This window comes from Chiloscyllium plagiosum, unplaced genomic scaffold (genome assembly GCF_037043375.1).
Source record: "Chiloscyllium plagiosum isolate Xiang-an unplaced genomic scaffold, Cpla_swu_hap1 HiC_scaffold_11, whole genome shotgun sequence".
Lineage (NCBI taxonomy): Eukaryota > Metazoa > Chordata > Chondrichthyes > Orectolobiformes > Hemiscylliidae > Chiloscyllium > Chiloscyllium plagiosum.
This window is the reverse complement of record NW_028270149.1, coordinates 920759-940770: the sequence shown is the minus strand read 5'-3', so window position 1 is coordinate 940770 and position 20012 is coordinate 920759. Positions and strand designations below refer to the sequence as shown.

General features: G+C 43.1%; 1 protein-coding gene across 2 annotated transcripts in view; it reads right to left on the bottom strand.

Moving 5' to 3' along the window:
* Window positions 1–675: 675 nt before the first annotated feature.
* The window catches only part of LOC122561991 (importin subunit alpha-4-like), a 138937-nt gene continuing 119600 nt past the window's right edge, over window positions 676–20012 (bottom strand). For both annotated transcript variants that reach the window (XM_087991823.1, XM_087991822.1), the window contains one exon: window positions 676–2044. In XM_087991823.1, coding sequence (XP_087847949.1) covers window positions 1946–2044 — 99 coding nt within the window. In that variant the 3' untranslated portion in view covers window positions 676–1945. The remainder of the gene's footprint in view (window positions 2045–20012) is intronic.

The following is a 20012-nucleotide window of genomic DNA, read 5'->3' as shown; positions in this document are numbered from 1 at the left end:
CTTCAGGACGAATAACGGGAAGATAAAAATTTATCATTTAATATCTTAAATCTGTTGGCCATGTAGTAAGTATGTTTTCTGAACATTTGCTCGTGTGTTTATGGGAGGAGTGAAAAAGAGCAAGCAGCCCAAGAACGAGCATATTGTGAATGTATGCAGATACGTGAGAACAGGTATGTGGGGTGAGAGTGAGAATGAGTGTGTTCGGTGGGAGAAAGAATGGGTGTGCGCAGGCGGGAGTGAGAATGAGTGTGGTTGGTGGGAGAGAGAATGGGTGTGTGGCATGAGTGAGAATGAGCATATGGTCTGTGTGTAAGTGGGTGAGTGTGACAGGAGTGAGAATGTGTGTGGCAGGAGTAAGAATGGGTGTGTGTGGTGTATGAGAATAGGCATGGTGTGGCAGGAGTGAGAATGTGTCTGTGGCAGGAGGGAGAATAGGTCTGTGTGGTGAGAGTGAGAATGAGCATGTGGTGGTTGTGAGAATGGATGTGTGTGGCGGGAGTGAGAATGGGTGTGTGTGGTGGGAGTGAGAATGAGCGAGTATAGCGGGAGTGAGAATGAGCTTGTCATGGAAGTGATAACGGGTGTGTGTGTGTGTGTGGCAAGAGCATGCTCAAACAGTTGTAACCAAACAGAAGTAAAAAACTGTTTAAAGTATCAGAAATAAAAGTCGCCAACTGTACCAATACTTTTAATTATTTCTTCACTGAAAACATTTGTTTTTAGTATTACTGAACAAAACATGAGTTGAAATTACTTCCCTAGATGTTATATGGGAATACGAAAACCCAACCACAGCAATTAGATTTTCCAAATTATATGTACTTGGCAGCACTTTAAGTCCTAGTTTTGCAATTAACATTAATGATTCTTTAATTATTAAAATGAATTGAGGCATCTGGTATAAAAATGTGACACTGAATGTGAGAAACTTTATATATACACCAGTTTCATGCAGTAACACATCAATACTTCGAACGGCTGTGGAGTTTTATCAGTGAGGCTAAAATGCACACCAGCATAGAAGGGTACTTATAAATACCATAGTGCACATGAGTCAAATGCAAAATCTCTCAGGAAGGGAGTCTTAGTTAGGCGGTAGATTAAAGGTGCAGAACTCCTGGGAGCTGACTGTCTTCACATCTGAATATTAATACTTTCTGCTGCGTTGAAAAGTTTCCAAAAGTTACAGTATTAATTCCATAATTTTGAAAGACATCTCTAGAGGTGAATATAATTGAGGCGCATACAGGCGCAGAAAACTATTTCAGCACCTTTACGGTGAGTCTCACAAAATAAAGAGGAACAAATTTTGCAGAGCTTTGAGAACATCCAGAGAACCATATCCAAACTTAGAGTACAGTGGTTACTGGAAATTCTGTGTGTGTGGTGATATTGTTGCATTAGATCTGGATTTTTCCCACCATTTTAAGCCTCCTATGATACATACAAACTCACAAAACCAGGACTGTAATATTAGGTTTTCTTTTCATGGCATTTTAAGTAGTCTCAGTAATAGGGAGCTGGATGAAGACAAAGGAACTATACAGGAAAGGCAGAAGCTTCCACAACAATGAAAGGAAAGGAAAACAAGAGTAATAAGGAGTTGTATATTTTCTTCACTGTCCATCTCCAAAGACAGAGACACAGTCCATTAGATTGTTCGAGCAGGATAGGTTTCAGCACCATGTCTCTGGATGTACCACAGTCATTGCATCACAGACGTTAGTGCGGGGAACAGCGAAGGACATCCTGCTGGTTAGCAGAGACATAAAAGCAGCTTTGTTCTTTGTGACTGGAAGATCTGTCTGGTGTGCAGACAGCTGCACTTCTTTTTTGCAAGCCAGTATTCTAAATCGGATGTTGCTTTTTACATTTTTACAAACATATTGATTGATAGGTGACCAATCACTCTCTATTTTCTATCTTCAGACTGAATGGACATTTAAAAGTTAAACTCCTTTGACCGAAGCTCTGTAGGAGGGTTGAAGTTGAAAGTTCCTCCAGGTGTGGTTTCAGGAATAAGGCAGGGATCTTCGTCAATCTACCAGGGCATAAAAACAGCAAATACTCAGTCAGCTGTAATTAAACTACACTCCCTTGCACACACAACCACTCACAGTAAATACCAAGTTGTAATCAAGTTACACAGGATAAATTCTGATTAATTCTGATCAAAGTGACACAGCAAAACATTTGAACCAGTTAATTACACATGGCTGTGATTTATTGCTTGACATTTTGCTAATTTTAAAAGGACTCCGTGTATCGTGAAATCGTAACTAAATTTCGCAACATTTCCTCTCAGTATTAATCAATATTACTCAACACAATCCATAATGACAGGAAATCTCAAAATGTGATAATGAGAAGATGGATTATGATGACAATATGCGACACACAGACTAAAATGGTGGTAGAAATATCAGAACATACAGTAAACACTGTTAGGAGGAAAATTACTGATTGATTAGCATTCCAAATTTATCAGTGTAATTGCTACAGGAGAAGTGAAGCTCATTTCAAAAATAAAAGCTCATCACAAAAAAATGTTAATATCAGGCAGAAGAATTGTCAACTTCTCAACAAATGGAAATGTACAAAAATGGTGTAACTTCAGCTTTAATATTCAGTCAGATGCAAATGTCCATTTGTCCCCAGATGCCTAAACGATTTCTCTTTGAGAATGTGATTTAGTTCCTCTGAGCATTGGAAAGGTGTCATCAGTCAGAAGCAAAATGCCTCAAGAAGGCAGTGATTTTATTCTCAAAAATGAAGGAACACAAAGAAGAATGTCCACCCTTTTGACTGAGGAGGATCTATGCAGTTTTAAAAGGTGCAGGTTTTTTGTTTCGCAGCAGGAAGAGAGGGAGTGATTACCAGGAGACTGCTGGGAAGGTAAATGAGTGCTTTAAAAACTTACCTCATGAATAGGTGGAGCACACACTGAGCAGGAGCGGACACGGGACTGCTGAGTAAGTGAAGTAATATATTTGTGCGGTTGCGTTACCCGAAACACTACTTAGGTAGCGTCTCCAACCCATCCTCCTCCTCTAACCAAAAATAAAACAAGAGTTCTGTGTGCCGGATTGGTAAGGTAACTAGTCTTTTTTTTCAACAGTCTCTTTGGGGATTTAGAATAGTGGGAATGGAGGTTAGGGCAGTTGAATGTTCCTCCTGCAGAATGTGGGAGGTAAGGGTCACCACTAGTGTCCCTGCTGACCGAGTCTGTAGGAAGTGCACCCAACCCCAGCTACTCAAAAACCAGAGTTAAGGAACCAGAGCTAGAGATGGATGAACTTCAGATCATTTGGGAGGCAGAGGGGATTATAGAGAGAAGTTACAGAGAGGTAGTTACACCTCAGGTAGTAGAAAAGGACAGATGAGTTACAATCAGGGGACAGAAAGGGCTCCTGATGAAGGGCTTTTGCCCGAAACGTCGATTTTCCTGCTCCTCGGATGCTGCTTGAACTGCTGTGCTTTTCCAGCATACTCTAATCCAGAATCTGGTTTCCAGCATCTGCAGTCATTGTTTTTACCAAGGGGAGAGATGAGCAGAGCATTAGTCATGGCGGACTCCGTAGTGAGGGGGACAGATAAGAGGTTCTGTGGGAACAAGAGAGACTCACGGTCGGTGTGCTGCGTCCAGTGCCAGGGCTCATGATGTCTTGGATCATACTTTTGGGATCCTTGAGGGGGAGGGGGAAGGGGAGCAGCCCCAAGTCATGATCCACATAGGCACCAATGACATGGGTAGGAAAAGGGATGGGGATTTAAGGCAGAAATTCAGGGAGCTAGGGTGAGCTTAGAGCTAGAACAAACAGAGTTGTTATCTTTGGTTTGTTACCCATGCCACATGCTAGCGAGGCAAGGAATAGGGAGAGAGAGGAGTTGAACATGTGGCTACAGGGATAGTGCAGGAGGGAAGGATTCGGATACCTGGATAATTGGGGCTCATTCTGGTGTAAGTGGGACTTCTACAAACAGGATGGTTTACACCTGTACCAGAGGGGTACCCGATATCCTGGGGGGGAATGTTTGCTAATGCTCTTCGGGAGGGGTTAAACTAATTCAGCAGGGGGGATGGGAACCTACATTGTAGATCCACTGTCCAGGAGGTTGACAGCAGTGAGGTCAGAAGTAAGATTTCAAGGTCCAAGAGCACACCAGCAAGCAGGAAGGTGGTTTGAAATATGTCTACTTCAACACCAGGAGTATCCGGAATAAGGCCGGTGAACTGGCAGCATGGGTTGGCACCTGGGACTTCGATGTGGCCATTTCACAGACATGGATACAGCTGGAGGTTCCGGGATTTAGATGCCTCAGTATGAACAGAAAAGATGGTAAAAGAGGGGGAGGTGTGGCACTGTTAGTAAAGGACAGTATTACGGTGGCAGAAAGGACGCTTGAGGAGTCATCTACTGAGGTAGTATGGGTTGAGGTTAGAAACAGGAATGGAGAGGTTACCCTGTTGGGAGTTTTCTTATAGGCCTCCGAATGGTTCCTGAGATGTAGAAGAAAGGAAGTAGAGATGATTCTGGATAGGAGTGAGAGTAACAGGGTAGTTGTTATGGGGGTTTTAACTTTCCAAATATTGACTAGAAATACTATAGTTCGAGTACTTTAGATGGGTCAGTTTTTGTCCACTGTGTGCAGGAGGGTTTCTCGACATAGTATGTAGACCAGCTAACAAGAGCGGCACGGTGGCACAGTGGTTAGCACTGCTGCCTCACAGTGCTAGAGACCCGGGTTCAATTCCCGCCTCAGGCGACTGACTGTGTGGAATTTGCACATTCTCCCGGTGTCTGCGCGGGTTTCCTCTCACAGTCCAAAGATGTGCAGGTCAGGTCAATTGGCCATGCTAAATTGCCCGTAGTGTTAGGTAAGGGGTAAATGTAGGGGTATGGGTGGGTTGCGCTTCGGCGGGGCGGTGTGGACTTGTTGGGCCGAAGGGCCTGTTTCCTCACTGTCAGTAATCTAAAAAAAAGAGGCGAGACCACATTGGATTTGGTACTGAGTAATGAACCCGACCAAGTGTTAGGTTTGGAGGTAGGTGAGCACTTTGGTGAAAGTGACCACATTTTGGTTATGTTTACTTTAGCAATGGAAAGGGACAGGTATGAACTGCAGGGCAAGGGTCATAGCTTGTGAAAAGGCAATTATGATGCAATTAGGCAAGATTTAGGACGCATAGGATGGAGAAGGAAACTACAGGGGACGGGCTCAATTGAAATGTGAACCTTATTCAAGGAACAGCTAATGTGAGTCCTTGATAAATATGTACCTGTCAAGCCGGGAGGAAGTGGTTGAGTGAAGGAGCCAAGAAAGTTGAATCTCTTGTCAAGAGGAAGAAGAAGGCTTATGTTAGGATGAGAAGTGAAGGCTCAAGTTAGGGTGCTTGAGAGTTACAAGTTAGCCATGAAGGCCCTAAAGTGAGAGCTAAGAAGAGCCAGGAGGGGGCATGAGAAGTCATTGGCAGATAGGATCAAGGAAAACCCTAAAGCTTTCTCTAGGTATGTCAGGAATAAAAGAACGACAAGAGTAAGATTAGGGCCAGTCAAGGACAGTAGTGGGAAGTTCTGTGTGGAGTCCGAGGAGATAGGACAGGCACTAAATGAACATTTTTCGTCAGTATTCACATTAGAGAAAGACTATGTTGTTGAGGAGAATACTGAGATACAGGCTACTAGACTAGACAGGATTGACGTTCACAAAGAAGAAGTGTTAGCAACTCTGGAAAGTGTGAAAATAGATCAGTCCCCTGGGCCGGATGGGATTTATCCTAGGATTCTGTGGGAAGCCAGGGAGGAGACTGCAGAACCTTTGGCTTTAATCTTAATTCGTCATTGTCTACAGGGGAATAATGCCAGAAGACTGGAGGATAGCAAATGTCGTCCCCTTGTTCAAGAAGGAAGTAGAGACAACCCTGGTAATTGTAGACCAGTGAGCCTTACTTTGGTTGTGAGTAAAGTGTTGGAAAAGGATTTATAATCATCTAGAAAGGAATAAGTTGATTACGGATAGTTAACATGGTTTTGTGAAGGGTCGGTTCTGCCTCATAAACCTTATGGAGTTCTTTGAGAAGGTGACCAAACAAGTGGATGAGGATTAAGTGGTGTATGTGAATTTCAGTAAGGCTTTTTAAAAAGATTCCCCATGGTAGGTTATTGCACAAAAAACAGAGGCATGGGATTGAGGGTGATTTAGCAGTTTGGATCAGCAATTGGCTGGCTGAAATAAGACAGAGGGTGGTGATTGATGAGAAATGTTCATCCTGGAAATCAGTTACCAGTGGTGTAGTGCAAGGATCTGTTTTGGGTCCACTACTGTCTGTCATTTTCATAAATGCCCTAGATGAGGGCATAGAAGGATGGGTTAGTAAATTTGCAGATGAAACTAAGGTCAGTGGAGTTGTAGATAGTGACAAAGGATGTTGCAGGTTACAGAGGGACATAGATAGGCTGCACAGCTGGGCTGAGAGTTGGCAAATGGAGTTTAATGTGGAAAAGTGTGAGGTGATTCACTTTGGAAAGAGCAACAGAAATAAGGAATATTGGGCTAATGGTAAAATTCTTGGCAGTGTAGATCAACAGAGAGATCTTGGTGTCCATGTACATAGATCCTTGAAAGTTGCTACCCAGGTTGATAGGGTTGTTAAGAAGGCATATGGTGTGTTAGATTTTATTGGTAGAGGGATTAAGTTTCAGAGACATGAGGTCATTTTGCAGCTGTACAAAACTCTGGTGCAGCCACACTTGGAGTATTGTGTACAGTTCTTGTCATCGAATTATAGAAAGGATGTGGAAGCTTTGGAAAGGATTCAGAGGAGATTTACTAGGATGTTGCCTGGTATGGAAGGAAGATCTTATGAGAAAAGAATGAGGGACTTGAGGCTGCTTTTGTTAGAGAGAAGAAGTTTGAGAGGTGACTTAATTGAGACATATAAGATAATCGGAGGCTTACATGGAGTGGATAGTGAGTGCCTTTTCTTTCGGATGGTGATGGCTAGCATGAGGGGACAGAGCTTTAAATTGAGGGGTAATAGATATAGGACAGATGTCAGAGGTAGTTTCTTTACTCAGAGAATAATAGGGGCATTGAACGCCCTGCCTGCAACAGTAGTCTTGCCAACGTTAAGGGCATTTAAATGGTCACTGGACAAACATATGGATGAAAATAAAATAATGTAGGTTAGATGGGCTTCAGATTGGTTCCACAGGTCGATGCAACATCAAGATCCAAAGGGCCTGTACTGTGCTGTAATGTTCTATGTTCTAGTGATACTGAACAGATGCTGAATATATGTGTTTCATTCATTCAAAGTGCAAATTATCATTTCAGGTAAAGTTAACACAACTCTGTTTGTTCTACAGAAGGCTATGACACTGATGGTAAGGAGAACACACTTCTGTTAATTTGGTATCCTTCCTCCTCTAAAGGGCACATCAGGTGCAGGACAATTTTCTGCAAACGGTATATATGGGATCTGAGCTTTAGAAATGCGAGTAGCCCCACTGATACAAACGTCTGTGATTACACTGGAGAGGGTGCAGGGCAGATACACCAGAATGTTTGCTGGGGTGAAGCAGTTTAGCTATGAATGAGAATCTCAGATTTTTTTTACAGCAGAGAAGGGTAAGGGGGGGGACCTGATTAAGGTGAATAAGATTATGAGGGACATGGACAGGGTGAATAGAAAACAGATATTCACATTAGTCAAAGGGCCAGTATAGAACATAGAACATAGAACATAGAAGAATACAGCACAGTACAGGCCCTTTGGCCCTCGATGTTGCGCCGATCCAAGCCCACCTAACCTATACTAACCCACTATCCTCCATATACCTATCCAATGCCCGCTTAAATGCCCATAAAGAGGGAGAGTCCACCACTGCTACTGGCAGGGCATTCCATGAACTTACGACTCGCTGAGTGAAGAACCTACCCCTAACTTCAGTCCTATATCTACCCCCCCCTTAATTTAAAGCTATGCCCCCTTGTAATACCCGACTCCATACGCGGGAAAAGGTTCACACTGTCAACCCTATCTAACCCCCTAATCATCTTGTACACTTCAATCAAGTCACCCCTAAACCTTCTTTTCTCTAATGAAAACAGCCCCAAGTGTCTCAGTCTTTCCTCATACGATCTTCCTTCCATACCAGGCAACATCCTGGTAAACCTCCTCTGCACCCGTTCCAGTGCCTCCACATCCTTCCTATAGTATGGCGACCAAAACTGCACACAATATTCCAGATGCGGCCGCACCAGAGTCTTATACAACTGCATCATGACCTCAGGACTCCGGAACTCAATTCCTCTACCAATAAAAGCCAGTACGCCATATGCCTTCCTCACCGCACTATTTACCTGGGTGGCAACTTTCAGAGATCTGTGTACATGGACACCAAGATCCCTCTGCTCATCCACACTACCAAGTATCCGACCATTAGCCCAGTACCCCATCTTTTTGTTATTCTTCCCAAAGTGAATCACCTCACACTTAGCTACATTGAATTCCATTTGCCACCTTTCTGCCCAGCTCTGCAGCTTCTCTATATCCTGCTGTAACCTGCCACATCCTTCCTCACTGTCAACAACTCCTCCGACTTTCGTATCATCCGCAAACTTGCTCACCCAACCTTCTAACCCCTCTTCCAGGTCATTTATAAAAATGACAAACAGCAATGGTCCCAAAACAGATCCTTGCGGAACACCGCTAGTGACGGCACTCCATGAAGAAACTTTGCCATCAACTACTACCCTCTGTCTTCTTCCATCCAGCCAATTCCTAATCCAAACCTCCAACTCACCCTCAATGCCATATCTCCGTATTTTCTGCAGTAGCCTACCATGGGGAACCTTATCAAACGCCTTACTAAAATCCATATATACCACATCTACCGCTTTCCCCTCATCAACCTCCTTCGTCACCTTTTCAAAGAATTCAATAAGGTTTGTGAGGCACGACCTGCCCTTCACAAAACCATGCTGACTATCCTTGATCACATTATTCCTATCCAGATGTGCATAAATCCTATCCCTTACAATTCTCTCTAAGACTTTGCCCACAACAGAAGTGAGACTCACCGGCCTATAGTTACTAGGGTTATCCCTACTCCCCTTTTTGAACAAGGGAACCACATTTGCTATCCTCCAGTCTTCTGGCACTACTCCAGTAGACAAAGAGGACATAAAAATCAAGTCCAATGGCTCTGCAATCTCCTCCTTTGCTTCCCAGAGAATCCTAGGATAAATGCCATCAGGCCCAGGGGACTTATCTATTTTCACCTTTTCCAGGATTTCCAACACCTCTTCTCTACATACCTCAAAGCCATCCATTCTACTTATTTGTGACTCAGTATTCACATCGACGACAATGCCCTGTTCCTGAGTAAATACTGAAGAAAAGTATTCATTCAGTGTCTCCCCAATCTCTTCCGCCTCCACACGCAACTTCCCACTACTATCCTTGACTGGACCTATTCCTACCCTAGTCATTCTTTTATTCCTAACATACCTATAGAAAGCCTTAGGGTTTTCCCTAATCCTACCGACTAAGGACCTTTCATGTCCCCTCCTTGCTGCTCTTAGCTCTCTCTTCAGGTCCTTCCTGGCTACCCTATAACTCTCAATCGCCCCAATTGAACCTTCACGTCTCATCTTGAGATAGGCCGCCCTCTTCCATTTAACAAGGGATTCCAATTCCTTATTAAACCACGGCTCCCTCGCACGACCCTTTCCTCCCTGCCTGACAGGTACATAATTATCAAGGACACTCAATAGTTTCTCCTTGAACAAGCTCCACATATCATTTACACTCTTGCCTTGGAGTCTACTTTTCCAAGCCACACATCCTAAGTCATGCCTCACCGCATCATAATTTCCCTGACCCCAGCTATAACTCTTGCCCTGTAGTACACACTTATCCCTCTCCATCACGAGAGTAAAAATCACCGAATTATGGTCACTATCCCCAAAGTGCTCACCTACCTCTAATTCTAACACCTGGCCTGGATCGTATAGGGGGAATAATTTTAAAATGAAGAACAAGAGATTCAGAGAGGATTTAAGGGAACATTGTTTTGATCAAGAGGGTGATGGGTTCTGGGATGCGCAGCCTTGAAGGATAGTTGAGGCAGGAAACCTCCCAACCTTTAAAAAGTCCTTGGATGAACACTTGAAACGTCATAACATTCAAGATATTGGCCTAGTGCTGGAAAGTGGAATTATTGGATATTTAGTGTAGCATTGATGGTACAGGCTTGGTGAGCTGAATGGCCTCTTCTGTACTGTATGATTCTCCGATAAAATTATATTAAAATGTGCAGGGATATAGGGAAACAGCAGTAGAGTACAACTAATTGGATAGCTCTTACAAAGGGCAGAGGTACAATTGGCCTTCTTCTGTCCTGCACAATTCCAAAACTAGATAATGGCGATTTCTAAACAGCATGGTCAGAAGTCACACGATACCAGGTTATAGTTTTTGAAATCACAAGCTTTTGGATCCCTGCTCCTTTGTCAGAGGAAGTCTAAACAGCACACCATACATTACTCTGTGCATCATAGAAGAATTAATTAGGAATCAACAAGGCAAACATTGCTTTAAAGATTTAATCATTGACGTGGTCAAAAAAATTGACCTGATCCAACCAAAAATGCAACAAATGGGCAACAGCACTGCCAGCACTTTAAAATTCTTGCAACCACAGAAGGAATCAGAAACCAGTATACCCAGCTTCTTCACCATATTTCCATTCAGCGTATACCAAGATGACTTGAAGGGTTTTATTTAAAAACTAATTGTGTTGGATGCACTTCAAGGAAGGTTTACTGGACTAATACCTAGAATGAGAGTGTTGTCTTATGGTAAACATATGGACGGGGTAGGTTTGTATCCGCTGGAGTTTAGAAGAGTACAAGCTGTCTTAATTGAAAAATATCAGACCCTGAGGAAACTTCATAGGTTCGATGTGGAGGTTATGCACTTTGGCAGGAAGAATAGAGGAATATTATTGAAATAGAGAAAGACCGTAGAACGCTGCCACACAGAAGAATTTGGGAATCATTGTACTTGAATCACAAAAAGCTAGCATCCAAGGTCAGGCAAATGGATTGTCTTTATTTCAGGGGAATGGACTATAAAAATAGAGAGGCTTTGCTAAACCTGTACAAAGCACAGGTCAGACCACAGCAGGGATACTGTGAACTGTTTTGGGCCCTTTATCTAAAGAGAGATAATCTTGCACTGGAGGCAGTCAAAAGAAAATTCCCTCTGTTGATCCTGTGTTTTGGAGATTTTCTTATGAGGAAAACTTATAGTCACAGACACTGTATACCTGTCATAGAGGTCTACAGTGCAGATAAAGGCCCTTTGGTCCATCGGTGTGTGCTGGTCGAAAACAACTACCTAACTATTCTTATCCTAATTTTCAGCACTTGGTCCATAACCTTATATGCCTTGGCACTCGAAGTATACATCTAAATACTTCTTAAATGTTAGCACGTTTTCTATCTCTACTATCCTCACAGGCAGTCAGTTCCAGATTCCCACCACCCTCTGGTTGAAAAGGGCTTTCCTCAGATCTCTTCTAAACCTTCTGCCCTCTACCTTAAATCTATGACCCCTAGTCACTCATTGCTCCTCATAATTTAAAGATCTCAATCATATTCCTGCTTCAGCCTCTTCTGCTTCAAGGAAAATATTCCCAGTCTATACAATCTCTCTTCATACCTAAAACTCCCCAGACCAGACAACACCCTGGTAAATCCCTTCTGTACCCTCTTCAGTGTTATCATATATATCCCATTATGTGGATTCCAGAACTGGACACAATACTCCATCATTTTATTCAGCATCATTTCGCTGCTCTTAAACCCTATGCCTCAACTAATAAAAGCAAGTATCCAATAAGCCTTTTTAGCCACTTTATTTACCTTTCCTGATACCTGACATGCACACCAAGATCTCTCTGAACCCGACCATTCATCATGTATTCTGTTGCCTTGTTTGTCTTGCCCAAGTGCAATAGGTTGGCCTACACTCATTGGAACTTAGAAGAATGAAAGGCGACCTCATTGAAAGATTCGTAGGTGACTTGACAGGCTAGATGCAAAGCGGTTGTTTCCCCTTGTGGGAAAGTATAATTCCAGAGGAAATAATCTCAGGATAAGGAGTTGCCCATTTAAGATGAAAATAAAGAATTTCTTATCGAATCATAAAGTCATACAGCATGGAAACAGACCCTTTGGTCCAACTCATCCATTCTGACCAGATATCCTAAATTGATCTAATCCCAGATGCAGCATTTGGCCCCTTCCGACTCATGTAGCCATCCAGATGCCTTTTAAATGTTGTAATTGTACCGCCTCCAACACTTCCTCTGGCAGCTCATTCCATATACACACCACCCTCTGCGTGAAAAAGTTGCCTCTCAGTTCCCTTTTAAATCTTTCCCCTCTCACCTTAAAACTATGTCCTCTAGCTTTGAACTCCCCACACTGGGAAAAAAATACCTTGGGTATTCATCCTATCAATGCCCCTCATGATTTAAGAAACTTCTAGAAAGTCATCCCTCAGCCTCCAATGCTCCAGAGAAAAAAGCCACAGCCTTTCAGCCTCTCCCCATAGCTCAAAACTTCTAATCCTAGCAATATCTTTGTAAATCTTTTCTGAATCCTTTTAAGTTCAATTATATCTTTTTTACACTGAAAACAAAATATGCTGGAGATCACAGCAGGTCAGGCAGCATCTATAGGGAGAAAGCAAGCTCTGATAAAGAGTTATCTCGACTTGAAATGATAGCTTGCTTTCTCTCCATGGATGCTGCCTGGCCAGCTGTGATCTCCAGCATTTTTTGTTTCCCGTACAGAATCCAACATCTATAGTAATTTGCTCCAATATCTTTCCTACTGCATGGAGACCAGAATTGAAGGCAGCATTCTAAAAGTGGCCTCACCAATGTCCTGTACAGCTGCAACATGAACTTCCAACTCCTGTACTTAATGCACTGACCAATGAAGGCAAGCGTGCCAAATGCCTTCTTCACCACTCTGCGAGTTCACTTTCAAGGAACTATGAACCTGCACCCCAAGGTCTCTTTGTTTGGCAACACTGGGCAGAACTTTACCATTAAGTGCATAAGTTCTGCCGTGATCTGCCTTATCAAAATGCAACATCTCACATTTATCTAAATTAAACACCATCTGCCAAACCATGACCTATTGGTGCATATGATCAAGATCTCATTGTACCCTGAGGTAACCTTCATCACTGTCCACTACATCTCCAATTTTGGTGTCATCTGCAAACTTACTAACCATAACTCCTCTGTTCACATCCAAATCACTGATATAAATGATGAAAAGCAGTGGTCCCCACACTGATCCTTATGGCACTTCACTGGTCACATACTACCTGCCTGAAAAACAACACTCCAGCACCACCCTTGTCTCTGTTGGCAGCGGCGTGGGAACCAGAGCTACATATCTGAGAAGAGGGTAGAGGATGGGGCAGTGACAAGATGTAGTGAATATATCAGGGAGGTTTTTCATGTGATGAAACAAAGGGATCAGTTAAAGTGTGTCTGCTTTAATGCAAGGAGTGTCAGAAATAAGAGTGATTAACTTAGAGCCTGGATCAGTAATTGCAGCTATGATGTTGTGGCCATAACGGAGACATGGGTTTCACAGAGGCAGGAATGGTTGCTAGATGTTCCAGAGTTTTGAACGTTTAAAAAAACGGGGGGAAGCTTTGTTAATCAGAGAGTGCATCATAGCTACAGAAATGAAGGTTCTCAAGGAAGGTTTGTCTACTGAGCCAGTATGGGTGGAAGTTAGGAGCAGCAAGGGAACAGCCACCTCATTGGGGGTTTTCTACAGAACCCCCAATAGCAGTAGAGAGATCGAAGAACTCATAGCCAGCAGATTTTGGAAAAATGCAAATGTAGCAGGGTTGCTGTTATGGGTGACTTCAACTTTCCCAATATTGACTGGAACCTCCTTAGTGCAGATGGTTTGGATGGAGCCGTTTTTGTCAGGTGTGTTCAGGAGGGTTCCCTTACTCAGTATGTAGACAGGCCCACGAGGGGAAAGGCCATTTTGGATTTGGTGTTCGGCAATGAGCCAGGACAGGTGTCAGCTCTTGCGGTGAGAGAACACTTTGGTGACAGTGAGCACAGCTGCCTCACATTTACCATAGAGGAGAAAGTGAGGTCTGCAGATGCTGGAGATCAGAGCTGGAAATGTGTTGCTGGAAAAGCGCAGCAGGTCAGGCAGCATCCAGGGAACAGGAGAATCGACGTTTCGGGCATAAGCCCTTCTTCAGGGCCATTCCTGAAGAAGGGCTTATGCCCGAAACGTCGATTCTCCTGTTCCCTGGATGCTGCCTGACCTGCTGCGCTTTTCCAGCAACACATTTCCAGCTCACATTTACCATAGCCTTGGAGAGGGAAAGGAGCAGTTACCATGGGAAAATATTTAACTGGGGAAAAGGAAATTATGACACTATCAGACAGGAGTTGGGAATTACAGATTGGGAGCAATTGTTCCACAGAAAGGGCACAACAGACATGTGGAGACTGTTTAAGGAGCAGTTGTTGCGAATGATGCATGCATTTGTTCCTCTGAGACAGGTAAGAAGATGTAAGATTAAGAAACCTTGGATGACAAGAACAGAGGAGCTTCTCATCAAAAGGAAGAAGGCAGCTTATGTAAGGTAGAAGAAGCAAGGATCTAGCACAGCTTTAGAGGATTATAGGCTTACTAGAAAGGAGCTCAGAAATGGACTGAGGAGAGCCGGGGGGGGGTGGGCACAAAAAAGGCTTGGCAGGAAGGATTAGGGAGAACCCAAAGGCATTTTACTGATACGTGAGGAATAAGAGAATGATCAGGGAGAAGGTAGGGCCGGTCAGGGATAGCGTAGGAACTTGTACGTGGAGTCTGAGCAGTTAGGGGAAGCTCTAAATGAGTTTTTTCCTTCGGTTTTCACTAAGGAAAGGGACTTTGTTGTGAATGAGAACTTTGAGGAGACGGGAAACAGCCTTGAACAGATCAAGATTGATGACGTTGATGTGCTGGAAATTTTGGCAAACATTAAGATTGATAAGTCTCCATGGCCAGAACAGATTTATCCTAGGCTGCTCCGGGAAGCGAGAAAGGAGTTGCTAAGCCGCTGGCAAAGATCTTAGCTCCCTCACTCTCCACGAGAGTCGTACTGGAGGATTGGAAGGAGGCGAATGTTGTTCGTCTTTACAAGAAAGGCAATAGGGAAATCCCTGGCAATTACAGACCAGTCAGTCTTCCGTCTGTGGTCAGCAAGGTTTTGGAAATAATTCTGAGGATGGGATTTATGACTCCTTGGAAAAGGCATAGCATGATTGAAAGTGCTTAGCATGGCTTTGTGAGAGGCAATCATGCCTCGCCGATCTTATTGAATTTTTTGATGAGGTGACAAGACAGGTTGACGAAGGTCGGGCAGTAGATGTGGTGTACATGGACTTCAGCAAGGCGTTTAATAATGTTCCCCATGGTAGGCTTATTCATACAGTCAGGAAGTATGGGTACAGGAAAATTTGGCTCTCTTGAATCAGAATTGGTTGGCTAACAGAAGGCAAAAAGAGTGGTTGTAGATGGAAAGTATTCTGCTTGGAGGTCAGTGTTGAGTGGTGTCCCGTAGGGCTGTGTTTGAGGGCCTCTGCTCTTTGTAGTTTTTATAAATGACTTGGATGAGGAGGTTGAGGGGTGTGTTTGTAAAGTTGCAGATGACACAAAGGTTGGAGGTGCTGCTGATAGTATCGAGGGCTATTATAGGCTGCAGCATGACATAGACAGAATGCAGAGCTGGTCTGAAAAATGGCAGATGGAGTTCAACCTGGATAAATGCGAAGTGATGCATTTTGGAAGATCAAACTTGAATGCTGAATATAGGATTAAAGACAGGATTCTTGGCAGTGTGGAGGAACAGAGAGATATTGGTGTCCAAGTGCAAAGATCCCTCAAAGTTGCCACCCAAGTGGATAGGGTTGTGAAGAAAGCATATGGTGTTTTGGCTTTTATTAACAGGGGGATTGAGTTTAAGAGCCACGAGGTTTTGCTACAGCTCCACAAGTGACTGGTGAGACCACACTTGGAAGACTGCGTCTAGTCCTATTATAGGAAAGATACGGAGACTTTGGAGAAGGTGCAAAGAAGGTTTACCAGGATGCTGCCTGGACTGGAGGGCTTCTCTTATGAAAAGCGGTTGACTAAACTCGGACTTTTCTCTCTGGAGAGGAGGAGGAAGAAGAGAGGCGACCTGATCAAGGTATACAAAGTAATAAGAAGCATGGGTGGAGTCGATAGCCAGAGACTTTCCCCAGGGCAGGATTGACTGGCATGAGGGGTCATTGTTTTAAAGTTTTAGGAGGACGGTATAGAGGAGACGTCAGAGCTGGTTCTTTACGCAGAGAGTTGTGAATGCATGGAATGCGTTGCCAGCGGTGGTGGTGGAAGCAGAGTCATTGGGGACATGAAAGCGACTGTTGGACATGCACATGAACAGCAGTGAATTCAGGAGTGCGTAGGTTAGGTTATTTTATTTTACATTAAGATTAATCCTCGGCACAACATCGTGGGCCGAAGGGCCTGTTCTGTGCTGTACTTTTCTACGTACTATGTCTCATACCTTCAAGCCAATTTTGTAATCGAAATGCTCTCTCTAATCAATGTGATCTAATCTTGCTAACCAGTCTACCACGTAGAATCTTGTCAAATGCCTTGAAGTCCATATCGGCAATGTCTACTTCTCTGCCCTCATCAATTTCTTTGCCACTTCTTCAAAAAACTCAATCAAGTTAGTGAAACACAATTTCCTATGCACAAAGCCATGTTGAATATCCCTAATCAATCCTTGCCTTTACAAATCTGTCAGAATCCCCTCCAACAACTTATCCACCACTGATGTCAGGCTCATCTGTCTATAGTTCCCAGCTTTTCCTTACTACCTTTCTTAATTAATGGCACCATATTTGCCAACCTCCAGTCTTTTAGTACCTCACCCATGACTATCGATGATACAAATATCTCAGCAAGGTGCCCTGCAATCCATTCCCTACCTTCATATAGCGTTCTAGGATATACCTGATCAGGTCCCAGTGATTTAATCGCCTTTATGTGTTTTAAGACGTCCAGCATCTTCTCCTGTAATATGGACATAGAATCATACAGTCTCTACAGAGTGGAAGCAGGCTATTCAGCCCATCAAATCCACACCAGCCCTCCAAACAACATCCCACCCCAACCCACCCCACTACCCTTTACCTAAAACTCTACACTTACAATGGCTAATCCACCTCATCTTTACATCCCTGGACACTATAGACAATTTAGCACGACCAATCCACCTAACTTAATACTTTCCAAAATATCACGATTCATTTAAGTCCTCTAGCTTCCATGTCTTTCTCCACAGTAAAAACGGATGTGAAATACTCATTTAGTGTCTCACCCATCTCCTGTGGTTCCACACAAAGACATCTTTAAGGGGCTCTATTCTCTCCCTAGTTACTCTTTTGTCCTTAATGTATTTGTAGGATCTTTTTGGATTCTACTTAACTCTATTTGCCAAAATTATCTCATGTCCCCTTTTTGTGCTCCTGATTTCCCTCTTAAGTATACACCTACTGCATTTCTAGCCTTCTAGGGATTCAACCGATCACAGCTGTCTGTTTGACATACGCTTCCTTCTTTTTCTTGACCAGAGCCTCAATTTCTTTTGGTTTTATTGTTAGCCACTAACAGTCCCCATTAACAGCTATTCACTCTCTTAGCCAGATCGTTATCCACTCATTTGTCTGTCCAACTGTTCTTCTCTCTCTTTGGGCTCTATCTCCTCCTTAGCCCCTCTCCCTACCCTATCTTCTGCATATAAACTGATATTTGCCTGGCTACTATCAGTTCTGAGGAAGAGTCACTGGACCAAAAACGTTAACTCTAATTTCTCTCCATCGATACTGCTGGATCTGCTGTGCTTTTCCAACAATTTCTGTTTTTGCCACCATTTTCTAGCCATCCAGCATTCCCTACATTTGCCAGTCTTGCCCTTCACACTAACAGGATCATACTCTCTCTGAACTCTCATGATCTTATTTTGAAGGCCTCCTAGCAAATCTCCCCACCAGAATATTGGTGCCATTCCAATTCAGGTGCAACGAGTCCTTCTTGTACAGGTCACTTCTATCCCAGAAGAAATCCCAATGATCTAAAAAAAGTGAATCCCTGCCCCTTGCACCAGCTCCTCAGCCCCTTCATCTGCCCTATCCTCCTATTCCTACTCTCAGTAGCACATGGCACTGGGAGTAATCCAGATAATGACTACCCTTGAGGACCTACTTTTTAACATCCTGCCTAGCTTCCTATATTGTCTCTGCAGAACCTCATACCTTTCTCTTCCTATGTCATTGGTAGCAACGTATACAACAACTTTCAGCTGGTCACTCTCTCCTTTGAAAATACTCTGCACCTCTCCAAGATATCCTTGATCTCAAGGTGACAACACACCATTCTGATGTCTTGCTGTTGACCACAGAAACATTTGTCTGTGTTCCTGACTAGACAGTCCTCATCACAATCGATCACTTGGAATCTAACATCTCTCACATTACAGTAGAGCCAGTCATGGTACCAGAAACTTGACTATCCATGCAATATTGCCCTGAGAGGCCATCAGTCCCACAGTATCCATACTTGTTTGAGATGGGGACAGCCACAGGAAACCTCTGCACTATGTGCCCATCACTCCTACCTCTCTTTGCTGTAACCCATCTACTTGACTGTAGCTGTGGTTTTTCTACCTTCCTGAAACTGCTGCCCATCATACCCCTGGCTCTTCATTACCTCAACTGCCACTCCAACCAATCCATGCGATCTGATAGGATTTGCAACCAAACTCTTCCGAGAGACATAATAGTCAGGAACACATTGAAATGCCCCCTAATCTCCCACATCCGACAGGCAAAGCACATCACTCTACTAAAGATCCTTAACAATGTACAGATGCAGAATATACTCAAAAAATAACCACAACACACTTTCTCAAAAACTCAGCATTAGCAGAGTCAGGTTATTGAAAACACTGTTCTGCAATAACTTAATACCTATCTTTTATATTAAAAATTTAACCAGGAATAGATCTCAGTAAAACATAAAAAAATACACTCACCTCTTCACAATTATAGAATTACAAAAGAAAATTAAGATCCATAAGTTTAATAAGTTCTTAAATCAAACACTCTGAAATTGTCACTGATCACTCCCAGCTGGCATGTATAGATCTGATCATGAGGTCTCCCAAGGTCAGCTGTGGAACAGCACTGAACTGTTTGTTTTTCTTTACTGATCTCCAGAGATGTTTGTAATTTCACATTCAGTCACTTCTTCTCTCAAAGGGGAATGAATCAGTGGAATTCTTTACCACAGAGGGTTGTTGAGTTTGGCTCATTAACTATATTCAAGGCTGACACAGACAGATTTTTAATCAGTGGGGGAGTCAAAGATTATGGGGAAAAGGCAGACAAGTGGAGTTGAGTATTATTAAATCAGCTACAATCTCAGTAAATTATGAAAAAAAACCATAATAAATCAAATGGCTTAGTTTTGCACCAAAATCCTTTGTCCAAGGATGCTTCCTCTTATAGAACTAGAACTAGGGGTCATTGTTTGGAAATAACAGATCACCCACGTAAAACAGAGATGAGGGGAAATTTTTGTCTCTCAGAAGATTGTGAGTCTTTGGTCTTGAAAAGCAGAGGCTTTGAGCCTTTTAAGGCAGAGGAGGACAGTTACTCGTAAAGGGATGAAAGGCTGTCGGAGGTAGATAATGTAGTCTAAAGGTTACGATCAAAATCAGCCATAATCTTATTAAATGACAGCAGGGTTGTGAGGCTAAACAGCCTTCTGCTGCTCCTTGCCTGTATGTTGTATGTACCTGTAAAATTAGCAAGATTAATGAGCACAACTTTTCTATGAGATGA